Source organism: Myodes glareolus, chromosome 3 (genome assembly GCF_982192425.1).
Source record: "Myodes glareolus chromosome 3, mMyoGla1.1, whole genome shotgun sequence".
In the NCBI taxonomy this organism is placed as follows: Eukaryota; Metazoa; Chordata; class Mammalia; order Rodentia; family Cricetidae; genus Myodes; species Myodes glareolus.
The window spans coordinates 82,467,809-82,492,507 of NC_142028.1; the positions used below are offsets into that span (position 1 = coordinate 82,467,809).

At 44.2% G+C, this 24,699-nt stretch overlaps 1 protein-coding gene across 4 annotated transcripts; it reads right to left on the reverse strand.

Annotated features, from left to right (window-relative positions):
* Positions 1–5,765: 5,765 nt before the first annotated feature.
* On the reverse strand, positions 5,766–24,114 carry LOC125412519 (calreticulin-like). 4 transcript variants are annotated; one of them, XM_048453367.3, is made up of 8 exons: positions 24,008–24,114; positions 20,613–20,816; positions 17,038–17,132; positions 15,352–15,561; positions 14,799–14,912; positions 13,723–13,866; positions 9,185–9,277; positions 5,766–6,524 (listed from the first exon to the last, which is right to left on the reverse strand). In XM_048453367.3, the coding sequence occupies exons 2-8, from the start codon at positions 20,644–20,646 to the stop codon at positions 6,282–6,284; spliced, it is 933 nt and encodes a 310-aa protein (XP_048309324.2). In that variant the 5' UTR covers positions 20,647–20,816; positions 24,008–24,114; the 3' UTR covers positions 5,766–6,281. The 4 variants fall into 4 exon arrangements, with proteins under 4 accessions (XP_048309324.2, XP_085542526.2, XP_085542527.2 ...); XM_085686400.2 differs by lacking the exon at positions 24,008–24,114 and adding an exon at positions 20,871–20,975 and having other exon boundaries at positions 20,613–20,770; XM_085686401.2 differs by lacking the exon at positions 15,352–15,561.
* Positions 24,115–24,699: the final 585 nt, after the last annotated feature.

Here is a 24,699-nt window from a genome sequence, read left to right on the forward strand (position 1 = left end):
ACAGGCCTTTAATCCCAGCCTATTGAGTAATAGACAGAGACAGGTGGATTTCTGTGAGTTCTAGGCCAGCCATAGTGGATTCCAAGACAGCCAGGACTACACACAAAGAAATCTTATTTCAAAGACAAATAATAAAAAAATAAGTAAATAAATATAAAAAGGAAAGCCAGAATGGTGTGTCGCACCTTTTCTCCCAGCACTCAGGAGACTGCAGTGGGATTCCTGCAAGTTCAAAGCCAGCCTGGGCTACAGATTAAGACCCTACTTTGAAAAGAAAAGAGGAGGAAGAGGAGGAGAAGGCGCTATAATAAGTGGGGGTACTGGGGCTTGTAAATCAGCCCACCAAGTATAGTGTTTTATTATGCCAAGTAATTTGAACTGAAAGACATTGGAAAAAACCCAAAAGCAAGTTTCTCTTTGACCTTCTCCCAACTTCCTCTCTCCTACCTTTCTCCCTTGAAGTTAGTCACTGAAACAAGAATTCAATCTCTCAAGGTGGGTCATAGAAACCAGAAATATTAGCCTAACTTTCTCCTTCCTTTCTAGAAAGGACAATTGTAGGTGGAAGTTTCTGTCCTGCAAGCCACTCCCAGGTAACCACACAGAGGCTTAAATAATAATTATAAATGCTCAGGCAATAGGCTTGTTACTAGTTAAAGCTTACACTTAAATTAACCCTTATTTCTTTTGTATGCTTTGCCATGTGACTAGGTACCTTTGCTCAATATGGCATGTCCATGTCTCTGGCAACTCTTCTGACTCTGCCATTCTTTTCCCCATCATCCTCAGTTTGATTCTCCCACCTAACTTTATCCTGTTCAGCAATTGTTCAGTCAACTTCTTTATTAAACCAGTCCAGCAAATATATATTCACACAGTGTAAAGGAATATTGCACAGATAGTTTTTCTGATAATAAGACATCAAACACCTTGTCCTATACCATACATGAGAAGCCAAGGAGATTCTGAACAAATAGCAGGGTTGAGTAGTTCCTCTCATCTACCCTCTGTTCAGCCACATTTTTACGTGACTGCCCATTGTTCACTGAGCTGAAGTGCAAAAATGGTTTCCTTTAACTTTTTAGCCTTCATTTCAGAATGATCTTCTATCCTGTCTCTTTTTGTGTTTTGAGATAGAGTCCAGACTGTCTTTGAATTCCTAATCCTCCTGCCTCAATCTTCTAAGTAATGAAACTCGTCAGTTTAAAAAAAAAATCTTATTTTTTCCTTGTTTGACCCTGTCTTTTGTTATAAGGATGTCTACCACTCTTATAATAGAACTGAATGTTCTTTTTAAAGCCTTATTTATTTATTTTGGGGTTTTATTTTGTTTTGCCTTTTTGAGACAGGGTCTCTCGATATAGTCCCAGCTGTCCTGGAACTCGCTATACATAGATTGACCTCTTACTCACAAAAATTCACCTGCCTCTGACTCCAGAGTTCTGGGATTAAAGTCATATGCCCCCACACCTGGCAAGACTTATTTATTTTTGTGTATTTGTGTGAGTATCTTTCCTACATGGTTGTTTGTGCACCATGAGTGCCGGTAGAGGCCAGAAGAGGGCCTCGGATCCGCTGGGACTGGAATGGCAGATAGTTGTGAGCTGCGATATGGGTACTGGGAATCATAAACATACCGTGACATGCCCCCCAAGCACATCATGCACACACATGTAAAATGATAATAAATTTAAAAATTAAAGCCTCATAAAACAGTGCTCAGAGAAAAGACTGAAAATAACTAAATGAAATTTAAATAATGTCACATAAATAAAAACATGTTCATATAAAACAAAAATCATAATTTTAAGAAAATATGCAAACCAAAACATATTAAACAAAATTTAGTTCTCTGTGTGGAAAAGAAGGGAAAACTTCAGTGTCATTGTCAGAGAACAAAGATGATAAAGTATCATATGCAAAATCAAACCAATCAATCAGCAAATGAGCACAAAACCTAGGGACAATACAATAAATACTGCATAACTGTCTCTGGATTGGGGAAAATGACAAGTTTGGGCTTTTTTTTCTTAACATATATGTAACTCCAACATTTTATGCTAAACATCTATGTTTTTGAAAATAATTATTTTGAAAAATATAAATTTAATATGTATTAAATCATCCAGAGAATGTGGAACCTGGAAGAAAAGCCCTATCAAAAGCAGTTGTGACCACAGCTCAGGCAAAAACAAGGGTGGAGAAACCTTGCTGGAGGGAGCCAGGGGCTCAGACCACCATCTGTGAGTGCAAGATCCAAGCTCCTCAGCAGATGATGGTGGGTAGGAGGGCCCAGAGCCCCCAGGAGGGAAGTGGACAGAGAAAGGCAGTCACCCTGGGGCAGGCTGACTCTGCAGTGGCCTCCTGGAGCGGTAGGATCATGCCTGAGGAAGCAGAAAATGTGCTGATGGCAGGGAGAGGAGTACAAAGGTTATGGAAAACTGGGTCCTAGAAGATGGAAATCTGACTCAAAGAAACTAAACAACAGAAGCAGAGGCAGGTGGATCTCTGTGAGTTTCAGGCGAGCTTGGTTTTACGTTTTGAATTCCAGGCAAGCCAGGGCTGTGTAGTGAGATTCTGTCTAAAAATAAGTAAATAAAAAGCAGATAGAAAGTGTGAAGAGGTGGCTCATAAGCTATGATTGAAGGAGGCTTGGAACCCACAGAGGAACCAGCTGGGCAGGTGAGTCCTCTGCCTAGAGCCCTGTGCTGAGATCATGAACCGGAAGGGCTTGAGGGCAAAGATGAGCAAGAGATCAAGACACTTGCTGATTAACAGAGAGAGACAGATGTGTGTTGAGTTTGTTGAGAGGCTGTTAGATAAACTGAAAAGACAAGATGACTTGGAAGGCAGGCTGAGCCGCACAGAGGAAGAACATCTGTATGTATGTGGCACCAGGCTCCACTAGGCATGAAGGGGATGCAGAGCTCCTATGACCAGCCTGCCTCTCCTCCCTGACTCCAACTCTCCCTGCCTCCTACCAGCAGCTGACCTTAAAACAGAGGACTGATCTTTGGAAGGCTGCTTTCTCCCTTCCTTTGTCCTCTGCCCCTCGTGACTTTCTCACCTACTTGCTTCTGCCTCTTCCTAGAGATTTCAGCTGAGTATTTTTGGAGAGCATTTAGGGAATGCAATCACAATATAAAATGTCTTTAAAAAGCATGGCATGGGGAACTGAAGAGATGTCTCAACGGTTACGAGCACTGTCTGTGTCTCCAGTGGTCCTGAGTTCAATTCCCAGCAACCACGTGGAGGCTCACAACCACCTGTAATGAGATCTGGTGCCACCTGCTGGCCAGCAAGGACACATGCAGGCAGAGCATTGTATACTAAGCAAGCAAACAAACAAATAAATAAACAAGTGGTCTGGAGCTGGAGAGATGGTTCAGAAGCTATGAGCACTAGCTGCTTTTCCAGAGGACTCTAGTTCAATTCCCAGCACCCACATGGCAGCTCCCAACAATCTGTAACTCTGGTTTCAGGGGATTTGATGTACTCCTCTGGCCTCTACCTGCACCAGGCACACAAGTGGCAGGTAAACATACATGCAGGTAAAACACCTATATACATAAAATTTTTAAATTTAAAATTTAAAAAAGTGTCCTGTGAAATACACATTTTTTAATGTGCATATCATTTTGTTGTAGCAATTTTTAAATTTTAGAGCTTATTTTACAACTTAGGGGAAACCGTCTAATTTCTTTCTTCATTCTAGAAGATGTCTTTTCAGCCTAATGAATATTGTCTTCTCTGCGGAGGAGGAAAACAAGTATGGGCCTGCCTCACCGACAACCAAATAGAACCCCAGCAGAGACTCCGTCTTGGGAAACTTCACTGCCCTGTACAAGGCCCCAGTCAAACAGGAAAGGGAATCCTAGGAAGATAGACCTGAACAAAAACATACTGCGCCATTAAAGTTTCTAGCTTTAGGTATCTTTGAACAACCTCATTTTTTGTTTTTCATTAGTAGCCAGATTAAGCTGGTGAGACTTCCGAGAGCCACCCGTTAGTTCTCCCAGCACTAGGGTACCGTGCAGGTTAGGCAAACACTGTCACTCATCCACAGCCCTGAGACCGAGTTTGTTGCAGGTCTCTCCCCTTCCTCACTGCTCACAAGAAGTGTCACATGCTCCTTAATGCTGAGAGGCCCAGTTAGTGCTCTCCTGAATCCTTCAGTGGAAGAAAATAAGCCATGTTTGTGCCATAGAATCAACTGCATGAAGCTCACTTCCCCGCCTGTTTCTGGGTCCAGGCTGCCACATCTAAGGCACCCTCAATGTGTTTTGGATCAGACAGTACCAGAGAGATCATGACTAGCTCTTGTATAATATTTTAAAACTTTTTATTGTTTTGAAACCTTGTCTTTTGAGGGCTGGTGTGCTATGGCCACTCCACCTGACTATGAAAGCTCTCTACAGTCCGTGGACTGGCAGCGTGCTAATCCAGACAAGTTTCTTTCCACGCCCAATGGCCAACTTACAAGTTGTTTTACTTATGAATTCTTGTGTGTACACAATGCATGTGTGTGGAAGTTAGAGGACTTAGGCTGGTTCTTTCCTTCTACCATGTGAAACTCAGAGATGGAACTCAGGTCTTGTGGCTAGCTGCTTCACCCATTGAGCCATCTTACTGGCCCCTAACCTAGAATATTTTAAAAGTCCCAAACCCCTCATCAGGAGCTGGACAGCTTTTTCATGTCTGTAATTCCAGCACTCCAAAGGCTGAGGTAAGAGGAAGCTCAGAGCTAGCCTATGCTTCCTAGAAAGGTCTCTACTAGTCAGTGCAACACAATGAGACCATGGGATCCTGTCGCAAATGGGGATGAGGTGCTTATGCATATATGTATGGAATTGTTAAAGAATAAGTAAAAGATATTCTTTTAAAACTTAAAAGTTTTGTTTTTCTAAAAAAACAAAAGCAGAACTGACTAGGGCCCAGCCTCCAGGGAGGAAGAAAGAGCTTCCGGCCACTCTCACTGATCTTATGACTCCAAATCCTGTTGTTCAGCCTTGTTGGTCTTTAACTCCAAAATATGTTCTGTATTTTTCTACATTCTCCAATACCTGAGCCAAAGGTTACTCTCTGTATGAAGTTGTCTCTGAAACCAGCAGGCACAGGCAGAGTGATTTGGTTGTTTTGCTGGCTGGTTGGTTTTTAGTTGTTTTGTTTTGTGTTTGAGACAGGGTCTAGTCTTGGTTGACCTTGAGCTCACTATGTAGTTGAGGATGGTCCTCAACCTCCTGCCTCTACCTCCCAAGTGCTGAGAGTTTATTCTTTCTAGTAGCTATTTAGTGAACACCTTGATTCATGTTTGTAGCCCTGTGTAATGGTTACTGGCTCCTTAACTGTTGGATTTTTAAAAAATGCACCCAAAAGGACATTTCTTTCATGTAACAGGTTGCCAACAGTCTGTATCAATAGTAACAGATATTCACTCAAATTGCCTGGTACAGTAGAAGGATAAACTTTGCAACCAGATGAACTTGAGTTCAGAGACTGGCCCACCCATTACTGATTGACCCTGAGCAAGTGTCTGTGCCTGTAAACCAAAGATAGCCGTGACCTCCGCAGTGACCACTGCAAAACTGAATGGGTGCATTGTAGGCAGGCCGCAAACGCGTGGGAAAATGCTTTCTAATCTACAAAGAACTACAAGAATGCAAGAGATAGTGACGCTGTGAGAAGGTGGAACAAAGCAGATAGAAATAAGACCAGCAAACCTGCAAACAAGTAACAGTCATTTAAAAATTAGGACACGAACACAGTGAATTTCATGAAGTATTTTTCCAAGCACTCTGTAGATGTTCTGATTTTGTTTCTAGGTGCTCATTACATTTACAAGAGAAAAACATTGGGTAGAACTGTCAGCACTGCTCAGTAAATACTGAGAAACATATATGTTTAAACAAAGAAAATCCCCAGGAGAATAGGGCTCAACTGAAAGTGAGAACCAAGTTTATACAGAAGCTTATTTACCAACAATTAATTTCATAAACACCATGATAATGATAGTAGTTTTAACTACTCCCCCCCTTTTTTTAAACAATATATTTACATTGGTTACTTTAAACACATATACCACTCCCTATAACCACCTCATGAAACAGAAAATACCATTCCCTTTCTACCAATAAGCAAATAGAGCATGGAGGGGGGAGTGGAAATATAAATCCAAAGTTCATCTGAAGAGAGTGAGTCACTTTCCTTCCCACACTGCTAACCATGAGCATTTCCCCTGCTAAGCACTGTCTCTTGCTTCTGTGCAGAATTCCCCTGGGCAGTTACAGTTCATCCTTCTGGTCAAAGCGGGCTTCTTTTTTACCCAGAGACGCACTGTCTTCCAGCTTGGACTTTTCATCTGGTTCCTTCTCAGAGTCCTCTTCATTGTCCTCCTCATCCTCCTCATCAAGTCCCCAGATGTCCTCTTGCCTGGCCCACTCCCTTTCCCTCTTCCTTTTGGTCTCTTCCGCCTCCTTCTTCTTCTCCATTTCCTCATACAGCTCTCTCCACTGCTGCTCTACATCCTGTTTAGAGTGTGGGATTTCAAAGTTTCACAGATGATATAAACAGATACACTTTAGAAACATCTGTAGCCTTCCCGTTGGCTTCAAGATTCCTAGGATATAGTGTTCCTTTACATAGAAATTTCAGAACCTCTGCAGAGGAGAGAAATCTATGTCTAGGTGTATGATGTACTTTGCATTTGTAAATAAAATGGATTTAAAACTAGGCATAGTGTTGAATACCTGTAACCCTAGCACCTGTGAGGTGGAAGCAGGAGTTCAAGGTCATCCTCTGATACACAAAGAATGTAAGGTTGACCTAAGACCCTGCCTCAAAATGAGAAAAGTAAAATGAAGTGAAAACTAAAATAAAGTAATTTAAAAAATAAAATGGGCTGACGAGATGACCAAGTAAGGAAAGGTCCTTGACCAAGACTGATGACCTGAGTTTGGTCCCTGGGACTCATATAGTAGGAGTTGCCCTCTGACCTCCACAGACATTCTGTGGCATGTGCACGCACTTACACACTAAATAGATGTAATAAAAAAAATTTAAAATGCTACACTAAAATAGATCCAGATTCATCATCTATTTATTTGGTGCCTCTATCACTACCCAGCGCAGGCTAGACAACACTGGTGTGTTGTTTGCGTTACTCATCCCCTTCCCATGTGAGGGAACCTGATGCTTGGATTTCTTATTTATTTGTTTGCTTATTTTGTCCTTGAGACAGTGTTGTTACATAACATAGAATGATCTTGAATGCTTTCTTTTTTTCTTTAAGAAAAATTTTTTGAGACCTATGTTGCCCTGGCTGTCCTAGAACTCACTGTGTAGACCAGATTGGGCTGAAACTCATAGAGATGCACCTGCCTCTGCCTCCTGAGTGCTGGGATTTAAGGTGTGCGCCACCATGCCAAACTGTGGACTCTTTCCTAATCCTTCCACCTCTGCTTCCCTTCCTGTAGTTTTTTACAGTGTTAGATGTGCCCTCATACCCAGCTTATATGGACTTTTTATATTTTGTTCTCTCCAAACTGAATACAAGCCACAAAGATAAAAATGTCTCAGTTTTAATTCTTTACTATATCCCCAACAACTCCTGTGGTGAACAGGCTCTTACCAAGTATTTGTCAAATGAATGTATGGTTTATTGATATCATGTGTTGAACACATGCTAGATGTTAAGAACTTAGAAGATAGTTTGCTATCAATTTTCTTAATTGATAGACGACGGAAGTTAAACAAATCGGCCAAGTTCATATAACCAGTCAGGGATTGAGCCTGGATTTGAACCTGAGCAGTCTACCTAGGAAATTTATGCTCTTAACTAATATATCATAATGACACATCTGGGGAGTGGTTCAGTCTAGGATGAGCAAAGCTCTAGGTTAGATCTCTAGTATCACAAAATAAAGATGATCACACTAAGTTAAAACAAGACAAAACTAGGTTAAGAAGTATTTTTAAAGCAGAGCACAGAATCAGCAAGATAGCCCGGTGGGTAAAGGCAAATGCTACCACGCCTAACAGCTTCAGTTAGATCCATTGGGAGTCAGGCCTGGTGCCAAAGACCTGTAATCTTAACTCCTTAGTAGGCTGAAGACAAAGAACACACGTTCAAGGCCAGCCTTGGCTACAGAGTGACTTCAAAGCCAGCCTGGGTAACTTAGTGAGACCCCCATCTTAAAACAAAAAGTAAAACATTCTCATAATATAGCTCAGTGGCAGAACAGTTGCCTAGCACAACCTGTGTGCCTGGACACAAGTATGGCTTTTGTGTGGGCTCTGGGAATGCGAACTCTGACCCTAAGGCTATGCGAACTCTGACCCTAAGGCTATGCGAACTCTGACCCTAAGGCTATGCGAACTCTGACCCTAAGGCTATGCGAACTCTGACCCTAAGGCTATGCGAACTCTGACCCTAAGGCTATGCTAACTCTGACCCTAAGGCTATGCGAACTCTGACCCTAAGGCTACGCGAACTCTGACCCTAAGGCTATGCGAACTCTGACCCTAAGGCTTACCCAGCACACGTTTTCTCAAGGAGCCATTTCTTCAGCTCAGGGCAGGTGGGGGCGGGGTTGTTTTTGCCTTTACCTTCTTGCTAAAGCATTAAGCCTGGGCTATAAACCTACTTGGACTGACCTTCCTGCTGCAGGGCCAGGGCATCTGGATGTAGGATGTCTTCCTTCTGAAGTCATCATTCCGAATATCACCCCCCCCACACACACACATAAAATAGTGTCGGGAAGGGCGGAGCTGATAAACAGCAATACCACTCCCTCCGGTTTCCCACCCCTCTGAGGTGGACTGAGCGGCTCCCTCTAATGGCGCACTGAGAAGGCCTTGTGGCACATCGAAGGAGAAGGAGCATGGTTTCTAGGTTCAGGCTCCAACTCAACAAGTCAAAGGCTGTGTGACCTTGGGCAGTTTAGACTCTGAATCTCAGTTTCCATACCTAAGAAATGCAATAATATCTATATTTCAAGGTCTCCTTAAGGGACAAGTAAGACATATTTTGAAAAGTGCTCAAAGTGACAAGTCGGAAGATGTCCAGTGAATGTGAGTTCTCTGTCTCTCAAGATCATGTGACCAGAATTGGGATAGTGATTGTGGGTTCTGATTTTACAAATGACAGAATCGGACCTCTGGAAGTTAGGGTGGAAAAGCACCTCACCTTTCTTAATCCCCAGGTTTTATTTCCGACCTCTTCAGCAAACTCTTCATCATTTGTTAGAAGGAAATTGTCAAAGATACTGCCCGACTTCACCTGTTGAAATGAAAATGGTGAGGTTATTGCAACTAGGTTCCTAGGGGGCTAGAGACACGGCTCGGTGGCCAAGAGCGGTTGCTGCATAAACATGAGAACCTTAGTTTGGATCCCCAGTACTGGTGGGAAATGTGTATGGCTGTGAGGGTGCCTTGCAACCCCAGTGCTGTCTGGGGCAGAGACAGGAGGCTCATGGGGGCTTGCTGGCTGCCAGTCTCACTCCAGGTTCAGTGAGAGACACTGTCTCAAGGGAACAAGGTAGACAGTAATAGAACAGGGTACTCAATGTTCTCCTCTGGCCATGGGTATGGGCACCTACATACACACAAGCTTATAAACCACACACAGTCGCGATCTCTCTCTCCAAAAGGCTTTTGTCATATTTGTTTATTTGTATATGTGTGTGCCTATGTCTGTTTATGTTTACCACATGAGTGAAGGAGCCTCATAGGCTGGAAGAGGGTATTGACTCCCCTGGAATTAAAGTCACAGACTATTGTGAGCCACCATATGGGTGCTGTTAACAAAACCAGGCTCCCCTGCAAGAACAGTAACCACTGAGCCATCTTTGCAGCCCCTTTCTCTATTTTCTTAAAATAGTATACTAAGAAGCTGTGTTTAGCAAAGTATGCCTGTAATCCCAGTACATGGGAGGTGGAGGCCAGGGTATTGGGGTTTCAAACTCTTTACATAACAGTACATGAAACCCTGTCATAAAATCAAAACAAAACCAATTTTGTCACTAAGAGATTGAATCCATGCTTTGTAAGTTTCAGTGTTTAGTTCATGACAAAGGAATAAAATAGAAAGGAGCACAAGACACAGAGCTGAGCAGATCAGTTCAGCTATAGTCTAGCTTTATGACATTGGGCAAGTTACTCGATCCCTCTGAGTTATTCCCTCCTAAGTAAGTCAGGAAGCCAGGTATGATAGTCCATGCCTATAATCCCAGGATTTGGGAGGGTCAAGCAGAACAATCAGGAGTTCAGGGTCATTCTCAACTACACAGTGAGTGTGAGATCAGTCAGGGCTACCTGAGACCCCGTTGATGATGATGATGATGGGTGTGGCCTATAGTCCTTTAATCCCAACACTCAGAAGACAGATGCAGGTGGCAAGCAGATCCCTGTGAGGTCCAGGCTAGCCTGTTCTAAATAGTGAGTTCTAGGCCAGCCAGTGTGTGACATAGCAAAACCATCGTCATCATAGAAATGTGAATCATGGAAAATAATAACTCTCTGATAGTAGTGTCATGAAAGTTAGAACTAACGTCTCTAAAACCCAGTGCCTAGCAAATGTCACTCAATAGATGAGAATGACTATTCTAACTTTTCTGTATCTGGATGTGTTTCAAAGGACCAAAAGGTGGCTAATCTATGACTGATTGTGTATATTGACTAGATCATTGCTAAAATAGGCATGATGGTACACACCTTTAATCCCAGGACTTGGGAGGCAGAGGCAGGTGGATCTCTTGTGAGTTCAAGGCTAGCCTGGTCTACAGAGTGAGTTCCAGGACAGCTGGAGCTACATAGTAAGACCCTCTCTCAAAAAAAATAAAATAAAATAAAATAAATCATTATTAATTTCGCTCCAACAGCTGTGTGAACAAGAAAACATTCCAGTATGAAGTTTGTGTGCCTCTCCTCTATATTTTATAAAGCTTCGTCCTGTTTTGTGACCAAAACCTGTATTTTTTTTGCATTTTGCATATATATTTTGTTATTAATAAGAAAGGCTTTTTACTTGGCTTACATCATTCCACTGATGCTGTGTCCTACAGAAAAATAAATGACAAATGGACATAGGAGAGCGGAATTCTGAGTTTGCTCTAAGTCATTTACTTTTAAATTGGCTCATAAAATTCCTTTTGCAACTGTGAGATGTTTTCTGACCTTTTGGATTTTTTTCTTTTGAGTTGTCCGCAATCTCGCTTAGAAAACTGCCCCATTTGTTGGCTTGCCCATCTTTTCTCCTGAGAAGAGTGCTCCTGACCTCCTTGTTTTCTTCAGTGGCCCCTTGTTCCCTCCCTACTTCACATCAAACCCCCAGGTCTGCTTCCTAACCCACTGATCTATTCATCTCCCATCTGTACTCACAAGTTTTTATCTGCAAAATCCAGGTAGCAGGGAACATACGTCTACCCCTGCTGTGGTCACTTGAGTAAGAGAAAAGAACTTGTGGGAAAGAGCTGCATTCAATTGTAAAATATGGTCTTAATGATGTTTTCACAAGTTAATTCATGGGAAGTTACTGGTTTTCCAGTGCTAGTCCTCTTGGATCATAAAGTGGAAAGAGTAGGAGCTAGAGAGATGGCAGTGGGTAAAGTGCTTTCGTGGATCTGAGTTTGGATCCTAAGCATCTATGCGAAAGCCGGGCATCCTGGCCCAGGTCTGTAATCCCAACCCCAGGAGACAGAAATAGTTGGCTTCATTGGATAGCCAGTTTGAATAAAACAGTGAGATCCAGTCTCAGTAATAAATAACCCAGTCTCAAAAAGTAAGATGGGTCAGGTGTGGTGTTGCACGCCTTTAATCCTAGCACTTGGGAAGCAGAGGAAGTGGATCTCTGTGAGTTTGAGGCCACCCTAGTCTACAAAGTGAGTTCTAAGACAGCCAAGGCTGTAACACAGAGAGACCCTGTCTTGAAAAATCAAACCAAAACAAAATAAAACAAAAACATAAGACAGGCAAATGATTGAGGAAGAACATCCAGAGGTCAACCTCTGGCCTATACACGGGCTAATATACCACACATACCCTGTTAGTTTGTGTTACTGTCCCTTTTAAAAGACCGTACAGAATGTTTGTTCTCTGCTGTCTCCTCCAAGCTTCAGCCCTAACCCCAGAATGCAATCACTTTCGAGTAGGGGAAAAGTAATGGACTGGATTTGGAGGCACCAGAATGGGAACCAGGAAGTGTCAGGGACTGGGCTGTCCAGCTGGGACAGAGACAGAGCATCTCGGGGCTGGGCACTAATGGCTAGAGGGGGCAGGTCAGGAATGCTGTCTGTCTGTGCTTAGTCACTTCGCTTCTCCTGTAAGATGCAAGGATTCAGTGTCGGTTAGCTAAGTGAAAAGGAGTATGACCTAGGAGTCAGACCTAACTAGAAATTATAAGGAAAAAAAATGCCTGTGGGGATGATGTCAGCATTATGCAGAATTATCACACACACACACACATACACACATACACACACACACACACACACGCCTTGGATTTTAGAAATGAAGTCTCTGGGGCTTCATTCCAGATCAGAATCTGTGATTCTCTGTCAACCTACATGCATTAAAAATTAAGGCTTGGAGAGCACTCCTCTGATGTGGCTAAATTCTTCAAACAGGAAAGGAAGGTCTGCCTGTTCAGAGAGGTTGGTGGAGCCCAGAGATACTTTAAAGGCCAATGAAATGGCTCTGAAAGGCAAGGATACTTGTGGGCAAACCTGGGGACCCACATGATGAAAGGAGAGAGCTGACCTCCACCACACACTGGCCATGCGCACATGCGTGCACACTCGCACAGACACACAGACACACATTAAATAAATGTAATTGTTTTTGAGGAAGCAGAGTATGCACATTAATATGGCTTTATATGTTTACATGATATAGAAAGTTCTGGTTTACTTAAAAGTAACAACCTAAAAAAAGAAAAGAGACAGCAACGTGATTATGTGTGATGTGTATCTGTGTTCTCCAGATCAGCCAGGAAGGAAAGACATAAGCTGTGTCCCTTCCTCCTTCCTTGCCCTTCTGAACCCCTGCCTGGCATATGGTAGTGACTTCATTCCATCTCTATGTTGACTCCTGAAGTCAGAAAACTGAGAAAATGGGGGGGAAAAGCAGGAAATGAATGAAGAAACTAAGAACTTAAAACATGGGGGTGCTCATTACAGAAGCTTTGGTGACTTAACAGTTAGAGGTGGAGGCAGGAGAAGCAGAAGTTCAAGGTTATCTCAACCTCATAGCAAGTTGGAGGGAGGCCAGTCTGCACTACATGAGACCTTATCACAAAACAAAACAACTGAGCAAATCATGTAAGATCAACAAAGGCATCCAAAAGTATTAGTTGCACACTGGAGTAGGCCTGATGAAGAAAGGCTATTGCTCGGGCCCAAGCTTTCTGCTTATCTTACCAGATACATATCTTTAGGAAATTTATTCAACTTTTCTGAGCCTTCTTTTGATGTTGAGAAATAGATATACCGTGAAAATTAAACAAACATGCCAAGTCTTTAATCCAGCAATGTATAGAAGGGACTAAGTAGGTTTTGACTCTTAAAATTTTGAAGATGACTACAGTTACTCCCGTTTTAAAGGTGAGTTGTTTGAGGTTTAGAAAGATCAAGATTTATTCAAGTCTGTAACTTCCAAGCTAGAGATTCTTCTACTTTGTGGGAGCTACAAGGACTGCTGGTCAGGGGCTTTGAGCCCAGAGTGATTTACCTGCCAAAGATCCAGGCCGAGGACGCTGATGTTATAATAGTGGCAGATGGTGGTGTCAGGCCTGTATTTAGGATTGTCTATCTCTGGGTGGATCCACTCCCCCTGGTAATTGGGATTGTCAATGATCCGAGGTTTCCACTGTCCCTACACAGAGAACCAACAGTGGACATGTCAGTAACAATTTTCCACTCTCCTAATATCATACAATCAAAAAGCATCAATGAGTTTATAAGCAGTGTACCAGACTCCTAGAACTTTTCCTCTCTTTGAGTAAAGACATAAGACTCTGCCCAGTTCCCTTTCCCGCCTACTAGGAGTGAAATGACTTGGCAGGAGTGGCCTGGCCTGGCCTGCTCTCTGAACAGGCATATTCATGAAGTTAAGAAAATGCAGTTTTTTGGAGAACGTTGTCTAAGTATCTTGGCACTTGGGCCTTTTCTCTTTTTCCTGTGTGGCACAGGAAACTGTGGCCAGATAAAATGCCTGCTCCAGTCAGGTTTATTGCCAGACCGTTTGTCAGCTGAGTCCTTTGCTGCTTGCTTCTGATTTGACATCAGGGGTTGGCCCTTAAAAAGAAGTTCCTTTATCCCCTAAACACATTGGACCCATGGGGATCCCACTCTTTGCCCTTCTGGCCTGCTTCTAAGACATCGGATTCCTGAGCCCTCCACCATTTCCTGTTTGTATCTTGTTCCTTTAACTGGCAGCTTTTCCCAACTCTGGACAAGCTCCTTGCCCAAGCCTGCCCGAACCATTCCCTTCGTGCTGGCTTTACCAACCCCTCCCCCTCACAAGTAGGAGGAGCTGAGAACAGGCTTTGCTGTGGTCACCGTCCTGTGTGGGGTGAAGAGGGAAAGAGCACAGGATCTCAGAGTTTCTGCTTTGTTTTCACTTTGTTTTATTTTGTTTTGAGACAAGGCCTTGTTGACCTTGAACTTGCAATCCTCCTGCCTTAACCTCCTAAGGGTTAGGATTACAAGCCTGCAGCTTAGAAATTTTATTTTTCTAAATTAGAGTTGACATCTCTACCATCTGATTTCTCTGTATAAATTTCCACTGAAAAGCGAGCTCCTTACCTTGTACTTGACGTTCGGTATCAGCGGCCCTTCCCACACCCCATCTATCTCCTCATTCCAGTCATCTGGCTTCTTGGCTTCTGGGTCTGGGATGAACTCAGAGTCCTCCCAGTCCTAAAACAGAATGTTCCTTCATGAGAATGGTGACATGATCGGGGAGGAAACTGGGGACTCAAGTGCAGACAGGGGGATGACTCTGCCTGCTGTGTTCTCCTGCTCTGCCGTGATGGCCTGGTGCAGGAGAGAAAAGGCCTTTACAGACCCTGGTTCACCGTCGTTCTGACTTTGAGAGGTTTAGACTCACTTCAGGGGGGTATTATCCTTGCCTCTGCCCTCATCCTGCCCTCAGTCATGTGAGCTGCTGCTCTGGTTTGTCTGTGGTTTGCTCCCACACAGTCTCCACCTTCAGTCTTGTTACCCTGAGCACACCTGCTAGAGCTGGCTTGAACTCATGGCATCAACCTCCCAGACGCTTGACTTACTCATCTGCCCTAATGTCCTGACTGTGCCTTCTTCTCCCTGAGATCAGCTTCCCAACTAAACTCCCTCTGACCTCGGGTTTCTTATCTTCAGGATCCTCTATTTGTAGCCGGTCATCCCATTTCCTTGGTTTCCTGGCATAGGGGTCTTTTATTTTCCTGGGAGGCAAGAAGTCCCAGTCATCTTCCAGGGCCCCCGTTGTCACCTTCTCATTGTCAATCTTAACCTCGTAAGTAGCATTAGGGCGAATGATCAGAGTGTACAGGTGAGTGTCTTTATTGATCTGGAAAGGGAATGGGTGATATTTCAGCTCCTCATAGGACGTTGTAGACTTCAGACACTATGCTGCCTTCATGCCCCCCTCACATATTTACACACATTTTATCACATTCCCCTTTTCCTTCCTGTTCACCCTGCAGGTGCACACCCCTGTAGTGTCACACTCCTGTGGTCCTCCATCTTCCAGCCCCTACTCACCTAAAGCTTGATCATTCTCAATCTAACTTGTTTTCTGTCTGTCCTACTAAATTGTGAGCAGGGGTCATATATGATTTCTCTATCATGACTAAGCTTCCAAGCTGAGATTTGCCCCAGAAGGGGGACTCAGAACATCCAACCCCATGTACAAGGCTGGTCAGGAAGGTCTAGCTTCTACATAAGATCCCTAATGCCCCAGGCCTCATGGGTTTTTCTAGATTCCTTGCACACCAACTGTATCCACCCTCACGCGGTGCCTCCGTTTCGTGAGTCTCCTTGTCTTTGCTCACGCAGTCTCCTCTTCCAGGAGGTCATCTTTCCACAGAATCGTCACACTAATTTCCTAGAGCACACTCATCTTCAGCACAGGGAAGCCTTCTCCAAGAAGCCATCCTTACCTACGCCTCCAGGTGGAGGCAGAGCCTTCTTCTCTGCTCCCACATCACTTTCCTCTGCTTGACTCTTATCTTTACTCAATTGTGAAAGTTCTGGTTTGGTAAGATCTTGCTAAGTTGCCCAGGTTGGCACTGAACTCAAAACCCTTTCGCCGCAGCCTTCAGAGTTGCTGGGATTACAGGCACAAATCACTGTATCAGGCTTTACTGTGAGTTTGGTTAATTCAAAAGACCTATCTGACTGGATCTATCCCATGCTCAAGTCCACAAGGCAGAATTGGCATTTGGCTAATACTGCTGTTAGGATTGTCGATTGACCGTACCTGCTGCCCTCTAACTAATCTAGATGCTTTTGACTTTCTGTTACTGAGATAAACTGACCCACCCGTCTTATCTAAGCACAGTACTCCTGGCCCCCATCCTACTATCTGGCCGTGGGTAATGATGTCACACCAGACATCATCCCACATTACTTCCCCGTGTTTTTGGCCAGCTGTTCCCTTGTGAACTCCTACAATGTATATATAGCGCATCTCTAGGTCTACTTAATTTGTAGAACGGAGATGATAATGCTTAATTGATAGAGTTTTTATAAGGAAAAAATGAGATAACATATTTATAAAGTCCTTTTTCTGGGGCTGGAGAGATGGCTCAGCAGTTTAGAGTCCTGACTTCTATTCCAGGGGACCTGGGTTCAACTCTCGGCACACGCATGCAGCTCATACAACCTGTAACTTTAGTCACAAAGGATCTGGTCTCTGTGGGCACCAGTCATGCATGTGGGACATATATAGGCAAAATAATCATACATATAAAAATCAATAAAATTTTAAAAGTTTAAAAATAAAATGTCTTGCTCTGAGCCGAAGACTAATTCACATACTCACCCTGCACTTGAGGGTCTTGTTGTTCTCATGGTATTTCCCATGGTGATAAAGGATGACCTGTAGTCTGTTATTGCCAAAGCCACAGATGTCCGGGCCTGGAAATTAAACCCCAAAGTGTGATTTCACATCTATTTCAGGCAGCGTGCCCAGTCTGAGGCCAAGACCCAAGACAGATGCAGCCTGTGTCTCACTCGGTATTTCCAGAAAGAAACAGATGCCACACTCAGAGTCAGGATTATTTGAGAAGGATTTAATGAAAGGGATTCTTCACAAAGCAGGAGGCAAGGCTTTGAGAGAAGAAGGTACAGCGCTGCTCAGGACGAGCAGCAGAAAGGGAAGGGCAGGGCAGTGCACCAGGGAGAGTGGGGGGTGCACAGTAGGAGAGAAGCAGGCTTTCAGCTGAGAGATACACCTCAAAACTTCCTCTAGTCTCCTGCCAGGGCCCCACGGGCCAAACCCACAGGAAGCCCCTCTTAAGCCAGGAGTTTCCAAAACATCATTTAATTCTGACAAATTAAGCATTACCATCTCCATTTAAATGGACGTGGCTCAGAAAAGTAAGATGCCATTCCTACCTAGGAAGAGAGCCTGAAACCTCTCGGATTTTGTGACAATTCTATTGAGAACTGGGTCAGAGCTGGGGAGCCCAGAAAGTCCCAGCTGGGGAGCTGAGACTTTCATCTTATCGCTCTCTACTCATAACTCACCAAGAACTTCTCAGCCTCACACACATGCACATACTGCACACACAACAAGTGTACATACAACACAGGCACACACAACACAAGCTCACACAACACAACACACACTCAGACTCATACACACATACCACACACACAACACGTGTACATATAACACATGCACACACAACACAACACATGCTCACACTCATACATACGTACCACACACACAACACATAAACATACAACACACACACTTACCACACACACACAACATGTGTGCATACACCACACACACACCACATGCTCATACTCATACACACATACCACTCATACAACACGTATACATATAACACACACAACATAACTCAAATACACATACCACACACACAACACATGTACATACAACACATGCACATACACCACAACACAAGCTCTCACTCATACACACATACCACATGTATACATACAACACACATACAGACACAACACAACACACGCTCACACTCATACACATATACCACATACACAACATGTAATCCTATAACACAATACCCGCATACACAACACAACACACACACACACACAAGGCATCTGTACTGTTCTCTCCCCACACTGGTCTTCTCCCTACTTCTTTACCATGCACTTGAATTTCATACCTGAGTCTTCATGCACGTTGTTGATTCTGCCCTCATTACATGCTCTCCTCCTCCTATTAAAATCAAACTCACTCTTTAAAGAATAATTAACACCTCCTCCAAATGGCCCCCAGCTGTATTGAATCATGCTGTCTCTTGTGATCTCATAGTGCCTCATCAATATTTTCCCCCCAAACTCTTTAAAGACACTATGTAGCCTTGGGCATTCAAGGGGTCATGTTTGGTGCTAGGCTCTGAGGTATACCTCCAGGCGCTCACAGCATCGGGAGAGAGCCATGTAACCTTGGGGAGAATGTGGGGACAAGGAGTCGAGGAGAAGAGGGTGGGGTGGCCGGCCTAGGACGTGGGATGGGAAGAGTGACTGCACAGGGGATGAACCATGAAAGGTCTGCGTGTTCAGGTGATATGTAGATGGGCTGGCCTCACATCCCTCGTAACCTTTGTTCTGCTTCTGCCTCTGTGTACTGGCATGTAGCATCACACTTGGTTCAATACTCTTTTAAATTAAAAAAAAAATTTTAATTTTTTCCGAGACAAATATTCTCTGTATAACAGTCCTAGCTGTCCTGGAACTCACTCTGTAGACCAGGCTGGCTTCAAACTCACAGAGATCTGCCTGCCTCTGCCTCTGCAGTGCTGAGATTAAAGGCTTACACTACCACCACCCGGCTAAATTAAATTTTTATGTTTATCTTATGTGTGTGTGTTGTTTGAGACTATTCCTATTTCCACTTATGTGCCTGGCACCAGTGGAGGTCAGAAGAGGGAACTCCATCCTCTGAATGGTTGTGAGCTGCTATGTGGGTGCTGGAAATCAAACCTGGATCCTCTTGATGAGCAGCCAGTGCCCTTCACTGCTGACCCATCCTCCAACCTGGCTCAATGCTTTTATAAGAATATAGATTTCAGGGCTGGAGAGATGGCTCAGAGGTTAAGAGCATTGCCTGCTCTTCCAGAGGTCCTGAGTTCAATTCCCAGCAACCACATGGTGGCTCACAACCATCTGTAATGAGGTCTGGTGCCCTCTTCTGGTCAGCAGGCATACACACAGACAGAATATTGTACATGTAATAAAAAAAAAGAATATAGATTTCATTCTGCTTTTTAAAAATGTATTCAGTTGCCTGAAGGGAGAAGATGAAGGCTTTATAGACAGACTGACTCAAATCTTGGTTTTCTACTTACCTTGAGCAAATTTCTTACCTTTATTTCCTCATCTGCAAAATGGGGAGAGTGATACACGGTACAGATCTCGAATAAAATAGAAAGATACTGCAGCGGACATGCTTTACACACCCTGAGTGCTACACTCTGCATGAGAGAAAGACTAGAAGCTGGTATGGGGGCTTGCGCCTATGATCTCAACACTTGGGGGTGCTGAAGAAGGAGGATCACTGTGGGTTTGAAGCCAATTGGGGCTACATATTGAGTTTGGAACTACAGAGTAAGACCTAGTAAGAGGGGGTTGAGATTTAAGAAAGAAAAAGTATGCAGATTTTAAAGGGGGTAGTGAAGCTGAAGAGGAGAATTTGAAAAGGGAAGAATACTACATGGGGAAAAGGAGGGGAGGAGAGGGGAGCAGGGAGGAAAAGGGAAGGGATGGGGAGGAAAGGCAAGTGCTAGCTGAGGCTGCCAGGGAAAGGAAGTATCTAAAGAGAATTAAGGGAATGTTAGTGTCTGCTGTCCAGCATAACCTCTCACTGACTTTGTACAAAAACATCCGGTTTAGCCCACATTCTTCATCTGTGCTTCAGAGGCTGGAATGCTTGTTTGCTGGCTTTTCAGTATCACCAATCGAAGCTGGACTCAAGGTTGGAGCTAAAAGCTGGAGAGCCTCATGAATGCCTCCGTTACATATGTAGGCTCCGAATGTCCCACTCTGGACATTCACAGATGCTTACAGAAGGTCGTTTCTCTGACCCTGGCGGTATTTCTCTCTGGGCAGAGCACAGTGCCTCGCTGCAGGTCTGTGCTCCTCCCTTTCTGAAAACTGGGCTGCGTCTCCGTGTGCTATAGACTTGCGGTACCGTGTACTTCCACACCGCTTTGGTCTATTTATATTAACATTTGGGTTTAGAGATGCCTTCTTTTCAGGTCTCTGGGGAGCCCTGCTGCACAGGGGATGTGGAGCTATCGAATTACAAGCTGTCTGTTCCAGGTCTAAGTCTTTTCAACCAGCACAGGGGTTCTCATCCAAACCCCCAGGGGCCCAGAGCAGCTGCTCCAGGGAGCTTACCGAACATGATGTAATACTGGGACTCTGAGTGCATGTCCTCCTGGTTCAGTGTGGCAGGAAAGAGTTTCACATACCCACCGCCGCAATCGATGCCTTGCTCGTGTTTTACCGAAAACTGAACCACCAAGGTCTCATTCACATTGCTGAATGGCTTAAACCTGGTGGAAAGGGCATAGAACTTGGCATCTTCACTGGTCTGGAGACCTGGTGACAGAGAGAAAGTGCAGAGGCTTCAGGCTGAAATTCCCCCGAAAGTACCTAGAGAGACCCAGCACTGGACTTAACCACGCTCTAGTATTTCCTCACACACTATGGTGTGCCAGGTGCAGTGCAAGGAGCTGTGTACTATTATCTCATCTGAGCCTCTGGGCAGTCCGGAAAAGTGGGCTCTACGCCCATTTAATAAGTTAGGAGGCTGAGTCATGGGGAGGAGGCGTGAAGCTGCATGGCATGGAAGCAACCTCACTGGAATCTCAAGCCACATTGAAGCATTCCTCTGCACCATGCTATCGCTTATTTTCTAGAGACATTTCAGCATCTTTCCGCAGCTTTATAAGTCAAGGCCCTGCTTTGCTGAGGCCAGCTAGGCAGCAGAATAAGGTTCTGTGTGTGTAAGAGCTACAGTAGAAAGGAGCCCAGAATTAGCTCAGATAATAATTGTTATGGTAGCTCACTGAGTATTTCAATCACTAAATAATTGAGCTCTTTTGTAAAAATTGTGGGGGGGGGCGTGCGCATGTGTGTATGCATGTATGTATATGTTGCACGCACACATGTGCATGCTTCTGAATACACAGAGGCCAGAGGAAGATGCTGGTTGTTCTGCTCTATCTCTCTCCACCGTGTTCCTTTAGACAGGGTCTCTCACTGAACCTGGAGTTGGCAGCCAGTAAGCCCCAGTGTTACTGCCCTGTTTCTGCCCCAATGCCAGCACTGGGGTTCCAGGAGTACATGGCCATCCCAGCTTTTTACGTGAATCCTGGGGATTGATTTATTTATTTTGTTTGTTTTGTCTGGATGTATGTGCATCACATGCGTGTCGTGCCTGCAGATGACAGAGGAGGGCAATGGATCCCATGGGACTGGAGTTCACAGATGGTTATGAGATGTTATATGGGAACTGGAAACCTGGGTCCTCTGGAAGAACAGCGTGCGCTCTTCATATCTCAGTCACTGCTGAATGATCTCTCCAGTCCTGGTTCTAGGGATTTGAACTCGGGTCTTTATTCTCGTTCAGCATGCACTCTTAATGCAATGCCATCTCCCCAGCCTTTAACATTTAACTCTACAGAGGGTTTCTTCATTCACATGTGTTGGTGTATTAACCCTGACAATAACAACGTAAGGTTCACTGTACCCATTTCTTCATTTTGTCATGAAGTCATCGAACAAGTTTCACATGACAGTGACCACCAATTTGTGGTAATGGCAAATCCTTTCAGTGAACAGCAGAGCTAGGGACCCCAGAGCTTTTCGAGGCTAAGCATATGGAGCAATCAAATAGGAAGTGCCTTGCTAAGAATCACACAATCACAAATGACAGACACGCGGAAATGCTCAATGAGTAGGCGTTAAATGAAGCTGGAGTTGGTAGCATACGCCTGTAATCCCAACCCTTGAGAAGCAGAGGCAGGGAGATAGGTAGTCCAAACCCAACTTGAGCTATGTGAGACCCATTCTTCAAAATCAACAAGCTGGGTGGTGGTGGCGCACGCCTTTAATCCCAGCAGTCAAGGCAGAGGCAGGCTGATCTCTATGAGTTCGAGGTCAGCCTGGTCTATAGAGCTAGTTCCAGGACAGGCAGGGCTATACAAAGAAACCCTGACTCTAAAAACAAACAATCATCATCAACAAAATATGCTAAATTACGGGAATGAGCACAGAGTCTGATTCAGAAAAGCATTCAACCATTTCTCGTACACCAAGCTCTGTGGTAAAACCTTTATATCTGACATCATGCTGTGAGCTGTCTCATTTTGAAAAGTATTCCTACTTCTCTTAAGGCCTCTAAGGGGCTAGAAGAGCCAGGAAGGAAGGAATGGACAGAGGGCAGAAGACCACATTCTTAGGCTCTGCCCTGCCACACCCTGCTGTGTAAACCAAACCAACCTCCTTCTCTCAGTCTCACTGTAACCCCAGTGTCCTTCCAGACAACCAGATCTAATGGACCACAGAGCATGGTGTGCGGGAGGATCAGCCGAGAAGCCAAACTGTACGGAGACGTGTGGCTGCGCAGACTGCCGGTACTGGAGGACCAAGACACAAGTGTCCCAGGAGATGCTCCATCTCCAGTTCTCTATCCCCTGAAACAGTTTTCCAGAGAGGATTTAAACGAGATTTTAAAACGCTCAAGTCAGTTCATAATTCTCTCCTTTAATAAATATGAAAATGAGATTCATAACAGTAGCCAGATGGAGGGAGATGGGAAATCACTCCAGGGGATGATCAATGAACTCTATTTATAGAACAAAAAGCTTTCTCAGACCAAGAACCCATGCCCGCCGTCCCTGTCTCGGAATTCGCCCTTCCTCCACAACATTATTTGGCCCTTACGAAAGCTCTGTCTAGTGAGCATGGCAGGGGAAGGTTATCTTCATCTAAAATCAACACTGAGGAGCAAGAGGACATGCTTCCATTACCCAGCTAGCCAGCCATCCCAGGCCCATCTGCTTTCCGCTCCATCACCCGAAGCTGCTCTAGACAGAGCAACATTCAGGTCCCTAGTGAGTCTTTCTCGGGTTCCCAGTGTGGAATGCTACCTGTAAAATTATAGGAGTTGGGGGAAACAGCACACGTTAGTGGTGATGGACACAGTCCCTGGAGTCAGGACCAGAGCCAAATCTCTCTCAGCTGTGTAATAGCCTCAGGCAACTATCAAAACCTCTTTGAGGCTCCTCTGCAAACCTGGGAAGACAATAAAAACTGCTTCATTAAGATGTTAGGAAGAGGAACGGGATAATGTGTCCATTACCCAGTTCCAGGGCATAATACATTTTGTGGAAGGTCCATCCTTTTTTACTTACTTTTGTTTTGGTGTGTGTGTGTGTGTGTACGCGCGCGCGTGCACGCACACACACACACGTGCGAGAGAGAGAAAGAGAGAGAGAGAGAGAGAGAGAGAGAGAGAGAGAGATGATCTTACTCTATAATCCAGGATGTCCTGGAACCTATCATTTAGCCCAAACTGGCTACAAACCCATGGCTATCCTTCTGCCTCAACCTTCTGAGTTCAGGATTACAGGCACTCACCATCAAGTCCAGCTCTATTTACTCTTTTATTTTATTTTATTTTTAGGTAAGAGAAATAAATGAATTGTCAATCATGTATAAAAGTAACTGGGTAAAAGTCATATTTTTCCGAGTCCATCAATACGTTCCTGAATTCTAGTATTTACCTTTATCTCTTTCTTTATCTTGATAAAATTTCCCTGCGGTCAGCTGGAATTTACCATAATCAGACTGGTGTTTGGATTGCACCCATCGTTCTGTCCATCCATCTATGGAATAAAGGAGAAAAAAAAACACATTCAAATGAATTCAGTTTTTGGTGCTAATTCAGCCCTAGGGACAAATAAGAGTGTAACAGAGGGCAACTCAGAATATTCCGGAAATTATGCTCAGCACATAGTCCCTGCAGGACTATTCATGTCCTGTCGTGAAGAGTTGCTCAGACAACAAGCAATTGAGCCACTTTTCTATCAGCACCTCACTCATGACAGTTAAGTCTTGAAAATCGCCGTGGGAAGGTGTAGCTAGAGGGCATGAAACATTTATGGAGCCCTCATATGCTTTTATGCTTGGTAAAGTAAAATAAAACCTGCTTTCTAAGGAAGGAGACTCACAAAACATTTTATACTTCCTGAATTAGCAATGATGATCATGAACAATCAGTCTCTACTTAGCCCTTTCTTGTTGCTTAAACTTTTTAGACTCTCTTGCAGATTTCAGATGCTGATAAATATGTTTTGCTTTGGCATAGATGGCATGCAGACAAAGAAGCATTCTTTTGAGGACCTGGCACTCCACCCAAACGCTCACTGTCTTCCTGATTTTTTGCCTCAGAGTTGCTGACTCCTACTTCCTGGGC

Coding starts and splice junctions, on each gene's coding strand:
- LOC125412519 (XM_048453367.3), bottom strand. CDS start 20,646: ATGCACTCAGAGTCCCAGTATTACATCATGTTCG. Junction 17,133..20,612: donor CCAGTATTACATCATGTTCG/GTAAGCTCCCTG, acceptor TTTAATTTCCAG/GCCCGGACATCTGTGGCTTT. Junction 14,913..15,351: donor CTGAAGATAAGAAACCCGAG/GTCAGAGGGAGT, acceptor ATTCTGTTTTAG/GACTGGGAGGACTCTGAGTT.